The sequence below is a fragment of the Ovis aries genome, chromosome 15, assembly GCF_016772045.2.
Source record: "Ovis aries strain OAR_USU_Benz2616 breed Rambouillet chromosome 15, ARS-UI_Ramb_v3.0, whole genome shotgun sequence".
NCBI classification, from domain to species: domain Eukaryota; kingdom Metazoa; phylum Chordata; class Mammalia; order Artiodactyla; family Bovidae; genus Ovis; species Ovis aries.
In genome coordinates, this window is record NC_056068.1 from 41,644,356 (window position 1) to 41,660,895 (window position 16,540).

The window sequence follows — 16,540 nt, forward strand, 5'->3', positions numbered from 1 at the left end:
AGACGGCGACCGGCGACTTCCGGCAGCCCCGCCCCCTGCCCCGGAAACTTTCCGCGCGGGAGGGCCTGTCCGTCGGGAACGCTCCTCCTGTGGTTTAGGTTCCCCGGTTTTAAAGGAGGGTTCGGAAGATTCGTAGCCCTACCTCTCCGAGGGCCTGACGCTATTGAACCTGAAGCCCCCCCAGGAGCGGGGATAAATAGGTGGAGAGCGTATCCGCCCCTTCCCACCTTAGGGGCGAATGAGGCTCGGATTCGGGGCCTGGCCGCTGACTGCCATGTGGGAAGTGAAGTGAAAAGTCGCTCAGTAGTGTCCGACTCCGCCAGGCTCCTCTGTTCATGGGATTCTCCAGGCAAGAATACTGGAGTGGGTTGCCATTTCCTTCTCCAGGGGATCTTCCCGACCCAGCGATCGAACCCAAGTCTCCTGCATTGCAGACAGACTCTACTGACAGAGCTACAAGGGAAGCCCTAGTAGCCCATGACTGGCATGGGAATTCTGGCCATGGAAATTGTAGCCATCGTTTCCTGAGCTTGATTCCGCCCCCGATCCCCGGATTTATCCTCTACCAGATGGGCCCGGCCAGCCTCCTTTTCTAATCCAGATTACCATGAATGAGACAGTCGGTTCATTCCTTAACGCAAATTGGTTGTTCAGTTAACAGCTACTTTTCGTTCGTCCTATTTGTGCGAGCTTTGTGACGAGCTTAAATAGAAACGTTTCAGTGAATTCTGTAATCATTGTGCTAGTTCATGTATTTTGTGTGGGTTTTGTTTGGGGTTTTTTTGGGGGGAGTGTCTTTGAAGCATATGAGAATCTGCTAGATTTGTGATTTTAATAAAACTGTTGAAGAATTGGATTAAATTTGTAATCAGCGTTTTGATTATAGAATTTGACTAAGTACATTTTAATTAGTGTTTTCATTAAATTGTAGAATGTGATTAGATTAGCTTGTAATCACTGTTTTGAGTGAGCCAGAAAAGAAACTGATTAAACAGATTTGTAACACTGTCAGTTTTACCTAGTACCTCTTATATGTATGGGCTTCATCTCCACAACCTCCATTCTAGACCAAACCAGTAGCCTCACTTTCCTGGAATAAATTCCTGTTTTATCCAATATGTCATCCACTCTTGATCCGAAACTCCAATCCAGCTTCAGCATGTTACACATCTATCTTTAAAAAATATACTAGTTTGATATTTGTGTTTCCTCCCACCTCCCTCAAAATCTTTAAGTGGAAAGTTCATTAAATTTATGTTTTGATCAGTTGTCCAATATAGACATAATACTAGGTATGTAGGTAATTTAAATTTTTCTAGTAACCACATTAAATAAATAAAAAGAAGTAGATGAAATTAGTTTAATCAATTGTTTTACCCAATATATAAAAAATATAACTTCAATATATAATCAATATAAAATTGAGATAGTTCACATTATTTTTCATAGTAAGTCTTGCAAATGCAGTATGTATTTTACACTTATATACTTAGTTCAGTTGCTTAATTTTAATTGGAACTATTGGACCTGTACTTAAATTTCATAAAAGTTGGCATTGAAAAGAAAATAGATCCAGGGAATTCTGTGGCAGTCCAGTGGTTAAGACTTGATGTTTTCTTTGCTGGGGCCCTGATTCAATCTCTGGTCAGAGAACTAAGATCCTGTAAGCCCCACAGCACAGCCAAAAAAAAAAAAAAAGAAATCCACATACTTGAATTTTCCAAACAAATTTATAAGTTTTCCAGTAACTGAATCAATTATCAGTTTAAAGTTAAAATTTTAAGTTAATTAAAAATAAACAAAACTTAAAGTTCAGTTCTTTAGTTCCATTAACCATGTTTCAAGTGTTCAGTAGGTACATATGGTTAGTGGATTCTGTATTGTATTTTCAGGAAATACTGTTTAATACATTTTAAGGTTTATAAAATGAGCATTAGACAAAAGTAAACTTAGTGATGAATGTTATTATTCTTGCCCAAACCCTCCTGGCCTTAAAGACGCTAGCAACACATTTGAATTGGTGTTTCATTTACTGGCAATCAACAGCATCCTAACTGACAGTGCAGAACACTATCATTGAGTAATACGAGAGCCTGGTTTAGAGTGGAATTTGAAGGAGGTGATATTTAGGTTGCCGCTGGGAAGATAAGTAAAATTTGGCTAGGTAAAGGCTCAGGTGGAGTGTATGCAAGATAGAAGGGACAGTACTCTGGGGAAGAGCTTTGTGAACCTGAAAGTCATATTGCTAGAATGTAAAAACTGATGGGGAGAGTAGCATGGGTTGAGGCTTGAAGACATAAGAAATAGCCAGATCATGCCCAGGTTTATCCATGCAAAGCAAAGCTGGTGCCTTGCCCTGTTTCCAATGTAAGTATAGACATCACAGTTAGAAAAAACAAAACAATTGCACTCTGAGGGAACCAAACAAAATCTGTGTCACACTATCTGTAGGTTTCCAAGGTGAATGAAACCTTCAATGTTTCCCATGTTATTGATTCTCTAACAAAAACAACTCAATGACGTTTGCAGGGCTGACTTTTGCAAGTCTGAAAATATGCAAGAATTTGGGGGAATATGGAAGTCGTATGAGAAAACTGCTCTTCAGTCACGAATCAGCTGACTGTAGACCTTATAACCTTGGGTGGGGGACGGGTGTTTGATGAAGCAGTCCTACTAAAGCCTTGACTCACCTGTAAACTTTTGCAAGTATTTTCCTAAGGAAATACTTTTTCTAATGTATGTGTCCATGAGACTTCTTTAGACATAAAGTCGGTTAAGGAGTTTGGATTTTATCTTAGGCGCAATGAAGTGATGGTATATGTATCATTGAATAGGTCTCTATGAAAGAGAGAATTGTTTTGTGGTTTTAAAGATTGTCTTGGTTACATTGAGAATCCATTGAGAATGGATTCGAGAGTGTTTAAGAGGATGTGGGCCGAATACTTAGAAAACTACTGTCCGAGTTACATATGATAAATAGCTAAGAATAGGTTTAAGGTGATGGAGGTGGCGTTAGTGGTAAAGAACCCACCTGCCAATGCAGGAGACATAAGAGACGGCAGTAGGGAAGATGCCCTGGAGAAGGGCATGGCAACCCACTCCAGTATTCTTGCCTGGAGAATCCTGTGGCTATAGGAGCCTGGTGGGCTGTCATCCTTAGGGTTGCAAAGAGCTGGACATGACTGAAGTGACTTAGCAGGCAGGCAGGTAGGTGGTGGTAGATATATATAAATATAATCTCTTCACTTTTCTCCATTTCTACATGTGTATGTGTGTGTGTATAATCTTGTGCCTCAGCTGGTAAAGAATCTGCCAGAAGTACAAGAGACCTGGGTTTGATCCCTGGGTTGGGAATATCCCCTGGAGAAGGGAAAGGCTACCCACGCCAGTGTTCTGGCCTGGAGAATTCCATGGACTGTATAGACCATGGGGTCGCAAAGAGTTGGACACAACTGAGTGACTTTAACTTTCACTTCTTTTGCTAATGAACTGGATACAAGGGTCATTGAAAAAGTAGTATCAGGAAGCACTTCCAGGTTTCTGGCATGGGCAACTGGGTGAATGAAGTGTCATTTTCCAAGATACATATGAATAGTGGAGGAGCAACATTTGGGCAAGTGCAGATCCCTACTGGGTTTCAGTTGTGTTGCCTGCCCTGTCTCTGACATCTCTGAGACAGATATCAGACAGGCCGTTGAATATATAAATCTGGAGCTGAGAAGACAGTTTCTAAGAGCTGGAGAAATAAGTCTGAAAGCTGCTAGCATATAGATGAAATTTAAAATTATGGGGAAGGTTGAGATAAACTCGAGTGAGAATGTAGAGTGACAAGGGAGGGCCCAGGACCAAGCTATGAGGAACTGTTGCATATGCCCTAGGCAGGTAGGGGAAGAGGTTCTGTAAGGAATTAGAAGACCAGGAGGAGAGAAAATCGTGAGGCAACCGCTGGGACTTAAACTGTAACTTGATATGGAGAGTGACAGGCAGCCTTTTGTTTTCCCCTAACCATAGCAGATATGGGTGAAATTAGACTTTTGTTTTTTAAGATGTGTTTATTCATATATTGGCTGTGCTGGGTCTTCATTGCCGTTCATTGCACAGGGCTTCTCTCTGCGGTGGCTTCTCTAGCTGTGGAGCAGCGGCTCTGGGCCTGTGGGCTTCAGCAGTTGTGGCTCACAGGCTTTGGAGCTCTGGCTTAGTAATTGTGGCACATGAGCTTAGTTGCTCTGTGCCATGGCGGGGGGGGGGGGGGGTTTTCCCAGATCAGGGATTGAACCCGAGTCCCCTGTACTGGCAGGTGAATTCTTAACCACTGAATCACGAGGGGAGCCTAAAGTTCGATGTTTTTAAGCTGCAGATCTAGTTTGGTAGTGAGTACAGAGATTTTCCTCCAGCTGACATGCGTGTGCAAAGTCTGTTCACAAATGCCAGGCTCCACGTTGGGTTTGAGTGGCCCAGATCAAGGTAAAGCAGTTAGTGTATTTGGTCAGTGTAGGATTTAGTGAATACATATTCTAAATAGATTGCTAAGATTCTTCAGCTTTCTGATATTGATTTTTGGTTGGTTGTTGTGTTGGTAAACATGTATATTTAACCATTCTGAAGAGTGAGCTGTTTTACATGTTGATCAAATATAGTACTTATTGAAATAATTGATCTTTTGGTAAAGAATATTTGAGCTCTCAAATTAGATATCTTTTACTTATTTATATTTTCTATTATGGGAGTATGATTGTTTTACGACATTGTGTTAGACTCTGCTGTACAACAAAGTGAAGTGAATCGGCTGTGTGTGTACACATATCCCTTCCCTCTAGCCCCTCCCTTCCACCCTGCCCCTAAATACTGGGACACTAAGGGGTATATATTTTAAGTAGTTTGTATATATTATTAAGAAAGAATAGGAATTGTATTCATTTGCTAGGGCTGCCACAAGAAAGTACCACAGGCCTGGTGACTTAAACAACAGAAATTTGTTTTCTCATAATTCTGGAGGCTGAAAGTCCAAGATCAAGGTGTCTGCCGGGCTGGTTTCTTCTGAGGATTCTTCTCTCTGGCTTGTACGTGGTGTCTTCTCCCTCTGTCTCCACCTGGCTGTCTCTTGTCTGTGCCCTAATTTCTTCTTCTTCTAAGGATGCCAGTCATAATTGGATTAGGACTAACCCTAGTGACCTCATTTTAACTTAATTACCTCTTTCAAGATCTAACTCCAAATAAAGTCAAATTCTGTGGCACTGGGGGTTAGGATTACAACATCTGAATTACGGGAAGACATAATATAGGCCTTAACAGAGCCTATCATAGGATATGTCTTTGCAGGTGAATTTTTATTTTTTAAATATATATATTTTTTTGGGTGAGGACCATTTTTAAAGCCTTCATTGAATTTGTTACAATATTGTTTCTGTTTTATGTTTTGGTATTTTTGGCCAGGAGGCATGTGGGAATCTCATTTCCCTGAGCATTGAACCCATGCCCCTTGCATAGAAGGTCAAGTCTTAACCACTGGACCATGAGGGAAGTTCCCAGGTGAATTTTTAAACTGTGCTTTTTCTTGTCCTTTTTTAAAATAAGCCTTGTTCCTGTAGTAGTGGTACGCCTGATCATTAGTAAATTTTTAGGCTTCTAGTTTGTCATTACATTTTTCTGGGCAGTTGTTTTATGATCTATGTCATAGTTTCCTTTAAGTTTTTTTTCCCCATTATTCTTCCCCCATCTCTAGGTTTTAATAAACTTTCATCTCTAAAACATGAACCTATTTTCAGGAATTTAAAACTATATAAAATGCTCCCTTAGATAAGAACTGGGAATGTAAAGTCAACAGAACTATTAATAATTTCATTGTCAGTAAAAAAGAAAAACTATGATAGAAATCTTAGTTCTGGCAAACTGAAATAACCAGAAAATCCTTCTGCTAGACATGTTGAATATGTTGCTAGATAACCTAGATATGCTGAATTTTAAAAAAATGAGAATATTATAGTATGGCATGTCCTTGTAAATGCACAGCTGAGAGATCTACTAATCTGAATAACAGAAATTAAAGCCCATGCTAACACTACCCAGATAGTGGTGGGTAATAGTAATGCTCACAGAGAGAGAGGATTAGAGGTTTGGGGCTTATGCTGGAAGCCTTAAGAGGCTATTCTCTAAGTAAAAGAGGGTAAGGAAAAAAATCCCACCAATACAGATAACAGTCTGGTCTCAGGGTATAAAATTTGCAATTGGTAGTGGGGGAGGGGTGGGAGAATCTCCCTCAAGAAATTGCTACCACAGGGTCTATATATTAGGTAGATTGAGTATCTGACATTTTCCTCTTGGTCTGGGAATTCCCAAGGCAAGACAGCATAGGAATTATCCGTAAGTGTGTGGTATCCCTGGCATGGCTGGGCAAGTTACTTAATATTTTTGATTGATTGGCCCTTACTTCCCCTGCTGCTGCTAAGTCACTTCAGTTGTGTCCGACTCTGTGGGACCCCATAGACGACAGCTCACCAGCCTCCCCCATCCCTGGGATTCTCCAGGCAAGAACACTGGAGTACTTCCCCTACTGGAATTTAAATAGTAGTAACTAAGAGGTATTGAATGTTTGTTTGTTCCAGTACTTGAAATGCCGAAACTCCTTTAATCTTCAGAACAGCTTTATGACATGGGTACAGTGAACTGTCAAAGGTACGGAGGCCAAGGTGGGTGGTCATATCTCTCTCCTGGGATCAGTGTGGAAATAAGATGAGGTATAAAGTGATGGGCCAACATGCATGTGACTCTACTTTGGAAACTGCAACCATATGCTCTATCCCTTGGGGTTTTCTGCTTCAGATAGGATGACAGACTCTCAAAGTCTTCACTTCTTCTCTTTCTTATTGTCTCCAAAGGTAAGAAGCACAGGTCCCTTCTTATTTTAAGAACGTTATAGATTCTTGTTGAAAGAAGAAAAGAAGATGGACTTTGAAGTGGCTTTGAAATGGGTAGGATTTGAATAGGCAGAATGTGGGAACCATTTCAAGCAAAATCTTAATGGCAAGAATAACACTCTTTAAAGGCCAGTGACAAGTGAGTACATCCCAGCATTGTTGTTATTTAGTTGCTGAGTCGTGTCTGACCCCATGGACTGTAGCCTGTCAGGCTCCTCGGTTCCTTGGATTTCCCAGGCAAGAATACTGGAGTGGGTTGCTGTTTCCTTCTGCAGGGGATCTTCGTGACCCAGGAATTGAATTTGAGTCTCCTACATTGGCAGACAGATTCATTACTGCTGAGCTACAAGGGAAGCCCGCATCCCAGCATTAAAACTTACCAGTTCTTTGACATTCATCATGTGTCTGTTGACAAATATTCAATTAAAAATCACATCAAGAAGAAAAAAGAGGATTTTATTTAGGCCAAACTGAGGATTAGAACCCAGGAGACAGACTCCCAGAAGCTCTGAGACATGTTAGAAATTGAAGGCAAGGTCATATACATTCTTGAGACAAAGGATCATACATTAAAATGATACACTGATATGTTAAATAACGCTCACCAAAAATACATAGTCCAGGTAAACATGTACAAATTGAGCAGTAAGTTCCCACGACTGCCTACAGACTTGGGAAGGAATGTGAATCTTTTGGGAAGTTATGTTGCTAGCATCAGAAGAAAGAAGAAAAAAAATTGATGTTTAAGTTCGAGTAGGAATTTCCATCTTTGAGGATCTCTGGTTAACTTGTAATGCAGATAGACGCACACTGCACATTAAGGGGGAAGGGAGGAGGCCCAAATGGAACAGAAAGGCAGAATTTTGTTTAAATGTTCTTGCCTGCCTTAAAACATACATTTTATTCCATTTCCCATCTCCTCCAAGAAGCCTTCCTTGTTAACATCGTTCAAGAAACTCTCTCCTTTCTATTTGTCTTATTGTCTCCAAAAATAGCTTGGCATTGAACGATATTCAGTTTTGTTGTTGTTCAGTCGCTAAGTCCTGTCCAACTCTTTGTGACCCCGTGAACTGCAGCATGCCAGGCCTCCCTGTCCTTCACTGTCTCCTGGAGTTTGCTTAAACTCATGTCCATTGAGTCGGTGATGTCATCCATCCATCTCATCCTCTGTTGCCCCATTCTCCTCCTTTCTTTTTGGAAGAAAGTATGTATCACAGTATACTAATTTATTTTTTTTCATTAGAAAAATGGAAGTATAGTTGATTTACAATGTTGTATTAATTTATACACATATATATATTTTAAAATATTCTTTTCCATTAAGGTTTATCACAGGATATTGAATATAGTTCCCTGTGTTGTGCAGTAGGACCTGTGTTTATCCATCCTATATATAATAGCTTGCATCTGCTAATCCCAACTTCCCACTCCATCCTTCCCCCAACCATCTCCCCCTTGGCAACCACAAGTCTGTTCTCCATGTTAGTATATCACAGTATATTGAAAATATGGGTTGTTTTTTTTTTTGAGGTAAACAATCTCAAATTTCTATTTTCTTCATAATAAAACTATGAAGCTCAGAACGGGACCATTTGCCTCTTTCTCTGCTTATCTCCTCCCAGCTCAAAATGCTTGTACCTCTTTTTAGCCAAGATTCCCTTGTAGTTGGGCTTCGTGCATTCGAGCTGCAGCACACTCTTCTTTGTAGTTTTAGCCTTTTTCTGGAAAATCGGCTTAGTCTGGTCGCCATAGTCACTCTGCTTCCTGGCATAATGCCGCTTTCCCTGGGCAGGCAGAGAATCCTTGCCCTTCCTGGTGTGTGTCACTTTGTGCTGTTGGCGCTTGCCACACTTCCTATAGAAAGTCTGGTGGGTTTTAGGAACATTCACCATGTTTGCGAGAGCAGTGTCAGCATGCAAAGAGGCTAAAATACCAATTTTGTTTGAGTGGCAGGTGAGATCTTAATTACCCAACCAGGGAGCAAACCAGTCACCCCTGTGCATTGGAAGCACAGTCTTAACCCCTGGACCCCCAGGGAAGTCCCTAAAATACCTATTTTGAATGCAGTGCTTTCTCCCCTCTGACTCTTCCTTTCCTCAAGGTCAGAATACTCTTTGAATACTCCCCTCTCCCAGCTTGAGGAGCCTAGAAGCTTAAATTGCTTGGTAAAAGCCAGAGTTGGAAGCACAGTAAAGGATATTCCTTTCAAAAGCAAATGTGCCCAGGGAATTTGGGTACTATTGCTTTGTGTAGATGAAGTTTTCTGCCTGACTGTTTAAACAACATTTTCAAGATAGTCTCAGAGCTTTGAAAAGTGAATATTTTTCTTCGCATTCATCCCTAAAAATCATGAGAAACATTTCAAATTCAAGAAAAAATGGATTATTTTGATGGAATTATCCTAGGTTTTGGATATTAAAAGATCCCCTCTGTTTATAAAATGAGTTTAAAACTGTTTAAAAATTACTTTAACCTGATTCTTTGTCCAGGTTTATGTATATGATAAACATATCACTGAATTCTGAGACTTGTTCGGGCAGAGAAAAAGTTAATGTGCACTCCAGTGAGAATTCTTTTTACTTACCCTCAAGGTGACTTCCCATCTAGAGAACCATCACAATTTAAGAAATTCTTTTCCAACTATTCTGCTGACTTACCCCCTTTATGAGTGTGGAAAATCAGCTCGACTGTGTAGTTCATGATTGGTCAAATTAGTGGTTTATATGGTGTAACCAAAGGAAGTCAATTTATCAGTGCTTTTTGGCTGAGGGCATGCTTGCCAAGCCCAGGTCATACTGACATGTTTACCCCAGAGTGCAAATAACTCCTGCCTGTGAAACCTGTTTACAAAGGCAATTGCCTTTTAAAAGGCATTTGGGTCAACATTTCAGCACTATTTTTATTTTAAAATAATTTTATTTTATGGTGGAAAAAAGCAAGCACTTTTCAAGTTTTGGAGAGATTTCCCATTCTTATGTTTCAGAGACAAGACTGTTGCTTAGAGAACTGCTTTTCAAAGTCGTTCAAAGTCTTTAGTGTAATAAGCATCACCTGGAGAGCTAGTTAAAACTCAGATTTCTGGGGCCTAATCCCAGTTTCTGACTCAGTAAGTGTGAGGTGGGATGGAGAGCTTGCATTTCTAATGAGTTCCTGATGCTTCTTTTCTTGGTCCAGGGACCACACTCTGAGAACTGCTGCTGAGACACCCTGGGATTAGAGAATTCTAGAGTTGGACCTCTGGATATTGATATAAGGTCAGATACTGTGCAAGCCACTTTACATCTGTTAACATCTAATCCAGATGACAACCTTACAAATCGGAAACAATTATTGCTATTTTATAAATCAAGAAACTGAGGCTTGTAAAGTTAATTTGGTTATCCAAGATCACATAGCTTGTAAGTGGAGGAGCCAGAATTTGAACCCAGGTTTTCCTGTCTCTAGATGAATGTTACTTCTGTTAAAATACGTTTTTTTGGAGGCGTAGGGTGGGAGGGAGACTCAAGAGGGAGGGGATGTATCTATACTTATCGCTGATTCAGGCTGTGGTGCAGCAGAAACTAGCACAACATTGTAAGGCAGTTATACTCAAAAAAAAAAGAAGAAGAAGAAAGAAATATGCTTTCTTATCTAGATTAAAAGTCTTCTAGTCCCAGTTTCTTCCTCACGTAGGAATAATTTGTCTAACATACCTGATCCATGACTCTTCAGCTTTTGTCAAGCCTCTCAGGAAGGGGCACTCACTGCTTCATAAAGGAGCTCTTATTGGGGACAACCCCCATTTCCACCTACCATCCCACTGGGGATTAGAACTATATATGTGAATTTTAAGGGGGAGGAAATTCAGTCCATAGCCGTACAGTTCTGCCGTGGGATAGCAGAGAGGTTGGCTGACTGGGGCAGGCCAGAGCTGTTCTGGCCTCACTGGACAAGCAATAGCTTACCTCCTGGGACACAGGAGGGGGCATGTGCCACCAGGGTGGATGGGCCTGGGGCCCTGGCTTAGGGAGGAGCCCTCTAGAATATGTGGGCTGCATGGGGGCTCAAGGTTTTGAGTTTTAAGGGAAGGTCACCCTACATAGGCTGAAGCTGCAGGGCTACGGAGGGACAGTGCTCTGCGCCATGGCTGGGCAGGCTCTCGTCCCCACACCCACCCCTCCAACCTGGGAATGACATGAAAGCCGACTCTCTCCTGCAGCACCCCTCCAGTGCATCCAGTTAAGAAAGTTTTCACATCCTGCTCACTTTAAAGGAGAAATGCTTAAAGGGATCCTGTTGTTTAGCACAGAGCATGATATGAAAGGGGCATTCAAAACTGAGGCCATAATTTCATTACAAACAGTTGAGTGTCAAATTTTTTTAAAGTGTTAAAAAATAATATAAATCCAAGGTGAAACTTTTCAAGTCCTTCAGCTTTACTCCAGAAAACACAAAAATGGAGAACTTTGTTCCTTCTTTTCCCATTCCATTTTCTCTCTTCAAAGGTAAAAAGCATAGTTTCCTATGATTCCTTCCAGAAAAAGATGCACTTACCCACTTATGTGTCAATGCTATAAATCATACAAAAGGGATCATTTTCCTCTACAGAATGCTTTCAAGAACAAAAGAGAATTAATAATTAAATAAATTAATTATTAATTAAAATTAAAATATTACATATTAATGTATTAAAAGTCTTTCCCCATTGGCATGGTCAGAACACCCATATTCTTGTTAATCTCTGCACAATATTGCTTCATGTGGGGAGGGAGGTGGGAGGGATGTCCGAGAGGGAGGGGACATGGGTAAACCCATGGCTGTTTCATGTTGATGTTGGGTAGAAACCAAGGCAATACTGTAAAGCAGTTATCCTTCCATTAAAAATAAAAGAATATTGCATCATGTGAATGATGAATAATTTATTTTCTTCTAGTTGTATTGAGATACAAGTGACATACAGCAGTACATACGTTTAAGGTACACAGCATAATGATTTCATTGATATACAACATGAAGTGATCATCACAATAAGTTTAAGAAACATCCATCATCTCATGTAGATACAAAATAGAAAAAATAGAAAAAAATCATTTTTTCTGGAGATGAGAACTCAGGATTCACTCTCTTAACAAGTTCCATGTATCACATGCAGCAGTGTTCATTATATTTTTCATGTTAAACATTACATCCTGCTGCTGCTGCTGCTAAGTCACTTCAGTCGTGTCTGACTCTGTGCGACCCCATAGACGGCAGCCCACCAGGCTCCCCCATCCCTGGGATTCTCCAGGCAAGAACACTGGAGTGGGTTGCCATTTCCTTCTCCAATGCATGAAAGTGAAAAAGTCAAAGTGAAGTCGCTAATGTCGTGTCCAACTCTTAGCAACCCTATGGACTGCAGCCTACCTAGCTCCTCTGTCCATGGGATTTTCCAGGCAAGAGTACTGGAGTGGGATGCCATTGCCTTCTCCCTCAGTTCAGTTCAGTTCAGTCACTCAGTCGTGTCCGACTCTTTGCGACCGCATAACTCGCAGCACACCAGGCCTCCCTGTCCATCACCAACTCCCGGAGTTCACTCAGACTCACGTCCATCGAGTCAGTGATGCCATCCAGCCGTCTCATCCTCTGTCATCCCCTTCTCCTCCTGCCCCCAATCCCTCCCAGCATCAGAGTCTTTTCCAATGAGTCAACTCTTCGCATGAGGTGGCCAAAGTACTGGAGTTTCAGCTTTAGCATCATTCCTTCTAAAGAAATCCCAGGGTTGATCTTCTTCAGAATGGACTGGTTGGATCTCCTTGCAGTCTAAGGAACCCTCAAGAGTCTCCAACACCACAGTTCAAACGCATCAATTCTTCGGTGCTCAGCCTTCTTCACAGTCCAACTCTCACATCCATACATGACCACAGGAAAAACCATAGCCTTGACTTGACGGACCTTAGTCGGCAAAGTAATGTCTCTGCTTTTGAATATGCTATCTAGGTTGGTCACAACTTTTCTTCCAAGGAGTAAGCGTCTTTTAATTTCATGGTTGCAGTCACCATCTGCAGTGATTTTGGAGCCCCCCAAAATAAAGTCTGACACTGTTTCCACTGTTTCTCCATCTATTTCCCATGGAGTGATGGGACCGGATGCCATTATCTTACAACTGGAGGTTTATACCTTTTGACTGCCCTCATACAATTCTCCCTCCTCCCAACTCTTGCCTCTGGTAACCACAGATCTGATACCTTTCTCTGTGAGTTTTAAAATTTGTTTGTTTTTGACCTACAACACTATGTTAGTGCCTATTTGTTTGTTTTGCTGTGTTAGACTCCACGCATAAGTGGAGTCATACAGTATATGCTTTGGATAGGAACTCTTTATTGGTCATATTATTTGCAAATATTTTCTCATTCAGTAGGTTTCTTTGGATGCTGTTGATGGTTTCCTTTGTTGTGCAAAAGTTTTAAAGTTTAATTAGATTTTATTTATTTTTGCTTTTGCTTCCTTTACCTTAGGAGATAGATTTTTTAATTGCTTAAAATTATTTATGTTAAAAGAGTGTTATGCCTATATTTTCTTCTAGGAGTTTATGGTACAGTATAGTATAGCTGCATAGTATAGTCTGAAATCAGGGTGACTTCTGTCTATATGGGGTCTTTTGTGTTTCCACACAAGATTTAAAATTATTTTAGTTTTGTGGAAAATGCCATTGATATTTTGATATAGATTGCACTGAATCTGTGGATTTCATTGAATATTGTTTTGGGTAGTGTGGTTATTTTAACAATTAATTCTTCCGATCCATGAACATGATGTTTCTTTTCATCTGTTGGTGTCATCTTCAATTTCTTTCATGAGTGTCTTAAGGTTTTCTGAATACAGGTCTTTTACCTCCTTGGTTAAATTTAATCCTAGCTATTTTTTTTAATGGGATTATAGATGGGACTGTTTTAATGTCTCTTTCTGATAGCTTGTTGTAAGTGTATAGAAATGCAATAGATATCTATATGTTAATTTTTTTACCTTGCAACTTCACAGAATTTATCGATGAGCTCTAGTAGTTTTTCCATGGCATCTTTGGAACTCTATATGTATGGAATCATAGATGATGGATAATTTATTCACTTTTAATTCATACTTTGGTTTTTGCTTTTATAAAAATTCTGCCAGGAAGATTCTTGTACATATGTGGTCAAATTATTGTAGGTATGGTGCTGCTGCTGCTGCTAAGTCGCTTCAGTCGTGTCCGACTCTGTGCGACCCCATAGACGGGGGCCCACTGTCTCTGGGATTCTCCAGGCAAGAACACTGGAGTGGGTTGCCATTGCCTTCTCCAGTGCATGAAAGTGAAAAGCGAAAGTGAAGTCGCTCAGTCGTGTCTGACTCTTCGCGACCCCATGGACTGCAGCCCACCAGGGTCCTCCACCCATGGGATTTTCCAGGCAAGAGTACTGGAGTGGGGTGCCATTGTCTTCTCCGATTGTAGGTATAACCATATCTAAATTTTTTGCTATGTGAAAGGATATGTGCCTTTTAAATTTTGGTATTTATCAAACTTACCTGCAGTAAGAATCTGTATCAATTTGCGCCCTCCTTTCCTTAAAAGTGAATGAGAGTGTTGTGTGCGTGTGCTCAGCCGTGTCAAACTCTGTGGCCCCCACGGACTGTAGCCACCAGGCTCCTCCGTCCACGAGATCTTCCAGGCAAGAATACTGGAGTGGGTTGCCATGTCCTTCTCCAATGCATGAAAGTGAATTCCTCCTCCAGGGGATCCTCCTGACCCTGGGATCAGACCCACAGCTCTTGCATCTCCTGCACTGGCAGGCAGATTCTAGACACTAGAGCCACCTGGGAAGCCAGAGTATTAGTTTCTTCATATCCCTCCCAGCATCTGAAAAGTCCTGTACCTGTTTGATAAGGAAAGAAAAAAAAAGTTTTCTTGCCATTTTGACTTGCATTTGTTTAAGCATGCGTGAATTAGAGCATCTTTCCAAACGTTTATTGTCTTTTGAATTTGCTATTTTCTATGAACTTTTTGTATCCTTTGCACACTTTTCTATTGAGCTGTTTTTTAAAATATTCATTTATATCAGTTCTATCTAAGTTAAGAAAAAGAGTTCTTTGAATTTGTTTTCCCTGTTTTGAAACAGCCTTTCATTTGAATTTCAGTTTCTGTCATTATTTTCCTTTTTTTTTTTCATTCCAAAGTTACATTGCTATCTAGAGAACTTGACTAATTTTTCCCCATATAGTTGCTAGATTTCACAGTCTTTTTAGAAAAGCCTCTGTTTTAGATTAGCATTTAGTTCCCCACTCCAGTACTCTTGCCTGGAAAATCCCATGGACGAAGGAGCCTGGTGGGCTGCAGTCCATGGGGTCGCTAAGTTGGACAGGACTGAGCAACTTCACTTTCACTTTTCACTTTCATGCATTGGAGAAAGAAATGGCAACCCACTCCAGTGTTCTTGCCTGGAGAATCCCAGGGACGGGGGAGCCTGTTGGGCTGCTGTCTATGGGGTCGCACAGAGTCGGACACGACTGAAGCGACTTAGCAGCAGCAGCAGCAACATACTTTTAAGGATAATTTCTGAGTTATTTTTTACAGTTCATATTTGATATATCAGAATTGGATATAAGGAATAAGATCCCAGCTTTGTTTTTATCTCAATGTATACAGACAAGTTGTGCCATCACTATTTATTTTTATTCGCTAGCCTCTTTTCCCCAGCATTTTGAAGTCTCACTTTTCCATCTTTACAGTAAATTCCCTTGTGCATTAGAGTCTATGTCTTACTTTTCTTTGGCTTCATTAATTTATTCTCATATCAAACTGCTTTATTAATTGAAGGTTTGAAATATATTTTGATACCATACAGAACTAGAAGTGGACATGTTTTGGACAGGCTAAACAGAGAAGGTCTTGCTGGTGGGTGACATTTAGGCTGACATTTGAAGAATAAGAAGTAGCCAGCTTCATGGAGATGAAGGCAGAAACATTCAGGGTAGAGAGAGCTACATATCCAAAGGTTGGGAGATAGAAAACAGCTTGGCTTATTTGAAGAAGCTATTAAAAAAAAAAAAAAAAAGACCAGTGTGGTGAGCACAGCAAACACAGAAGAGAAGGATATGAAGGGGTTGGAATAATAGGCCACATTTTGTTGGAGAGCTTGGTTTTGTCCTCAGTATAAAGGGGTGCACTTAATGGATTTGAAGTAGAAAAGTGACATGCTCCAGTTTCCCACTATATGACATTGTCACTCTTGCTGGAGACTGGGAGGAGTCGAAAAAAAGTTGCTGCAAAGAAGTGTTGTTTCCTCTTCACGCAAGTAGCTTCTCCTTATTATATTCTATCCCAGCATCTTATTTATTCCTTTTTAGGGTAGTTTCTCTCTTAGTCCTTTTTGTGTCCTTAGGGCTAATATGGATTTTAGCAAGTAGCCTGCAATCAATTTTTGAATCATGAATGAATGAATAAGTAAGCCCTTTCGATTTGCATCCTGGCCCTGTGGAGTGAGAGTTTTAAATCCCATACACGTTTTTAAAAATTAATAAAGCATTTGAGTAGCGATGGGTGGGTTAGATATTGGTTAGTTATATTCCAGCGGCCAGACTGAAGAGGATTCATATTTTAATAGAGTTGGTCCCTGGTTGCTAGTGAACTCCAGGGC

At 40.6% G+C, this 16,540-nt stretch overlaps 1 protein-coding gene across 1 annotated transcript; it reads right to left on the bottom strand.

Annotated features, from left to right (window-relative positions):
- Positions 1-8,491: 8,491 nt before the first annotated feature.
- On the bottom strand, positions 8,492-8,818 carry LOC101122812 (large ribosomal subunit protein eL42-like). The gene has a single exon (XM_015100782.2). The coding sequence runs from the start codon at positions 8,804-8,806 to the stop codon at positions 8,492-8,494; it is 315 nt and encodes a 104-aa protein (XP_014956268.2). The 5' UTR covers positions 8,807-8,818.
- Positions 8,819-16,540: the final 7,722 nt, after the last annotated feature.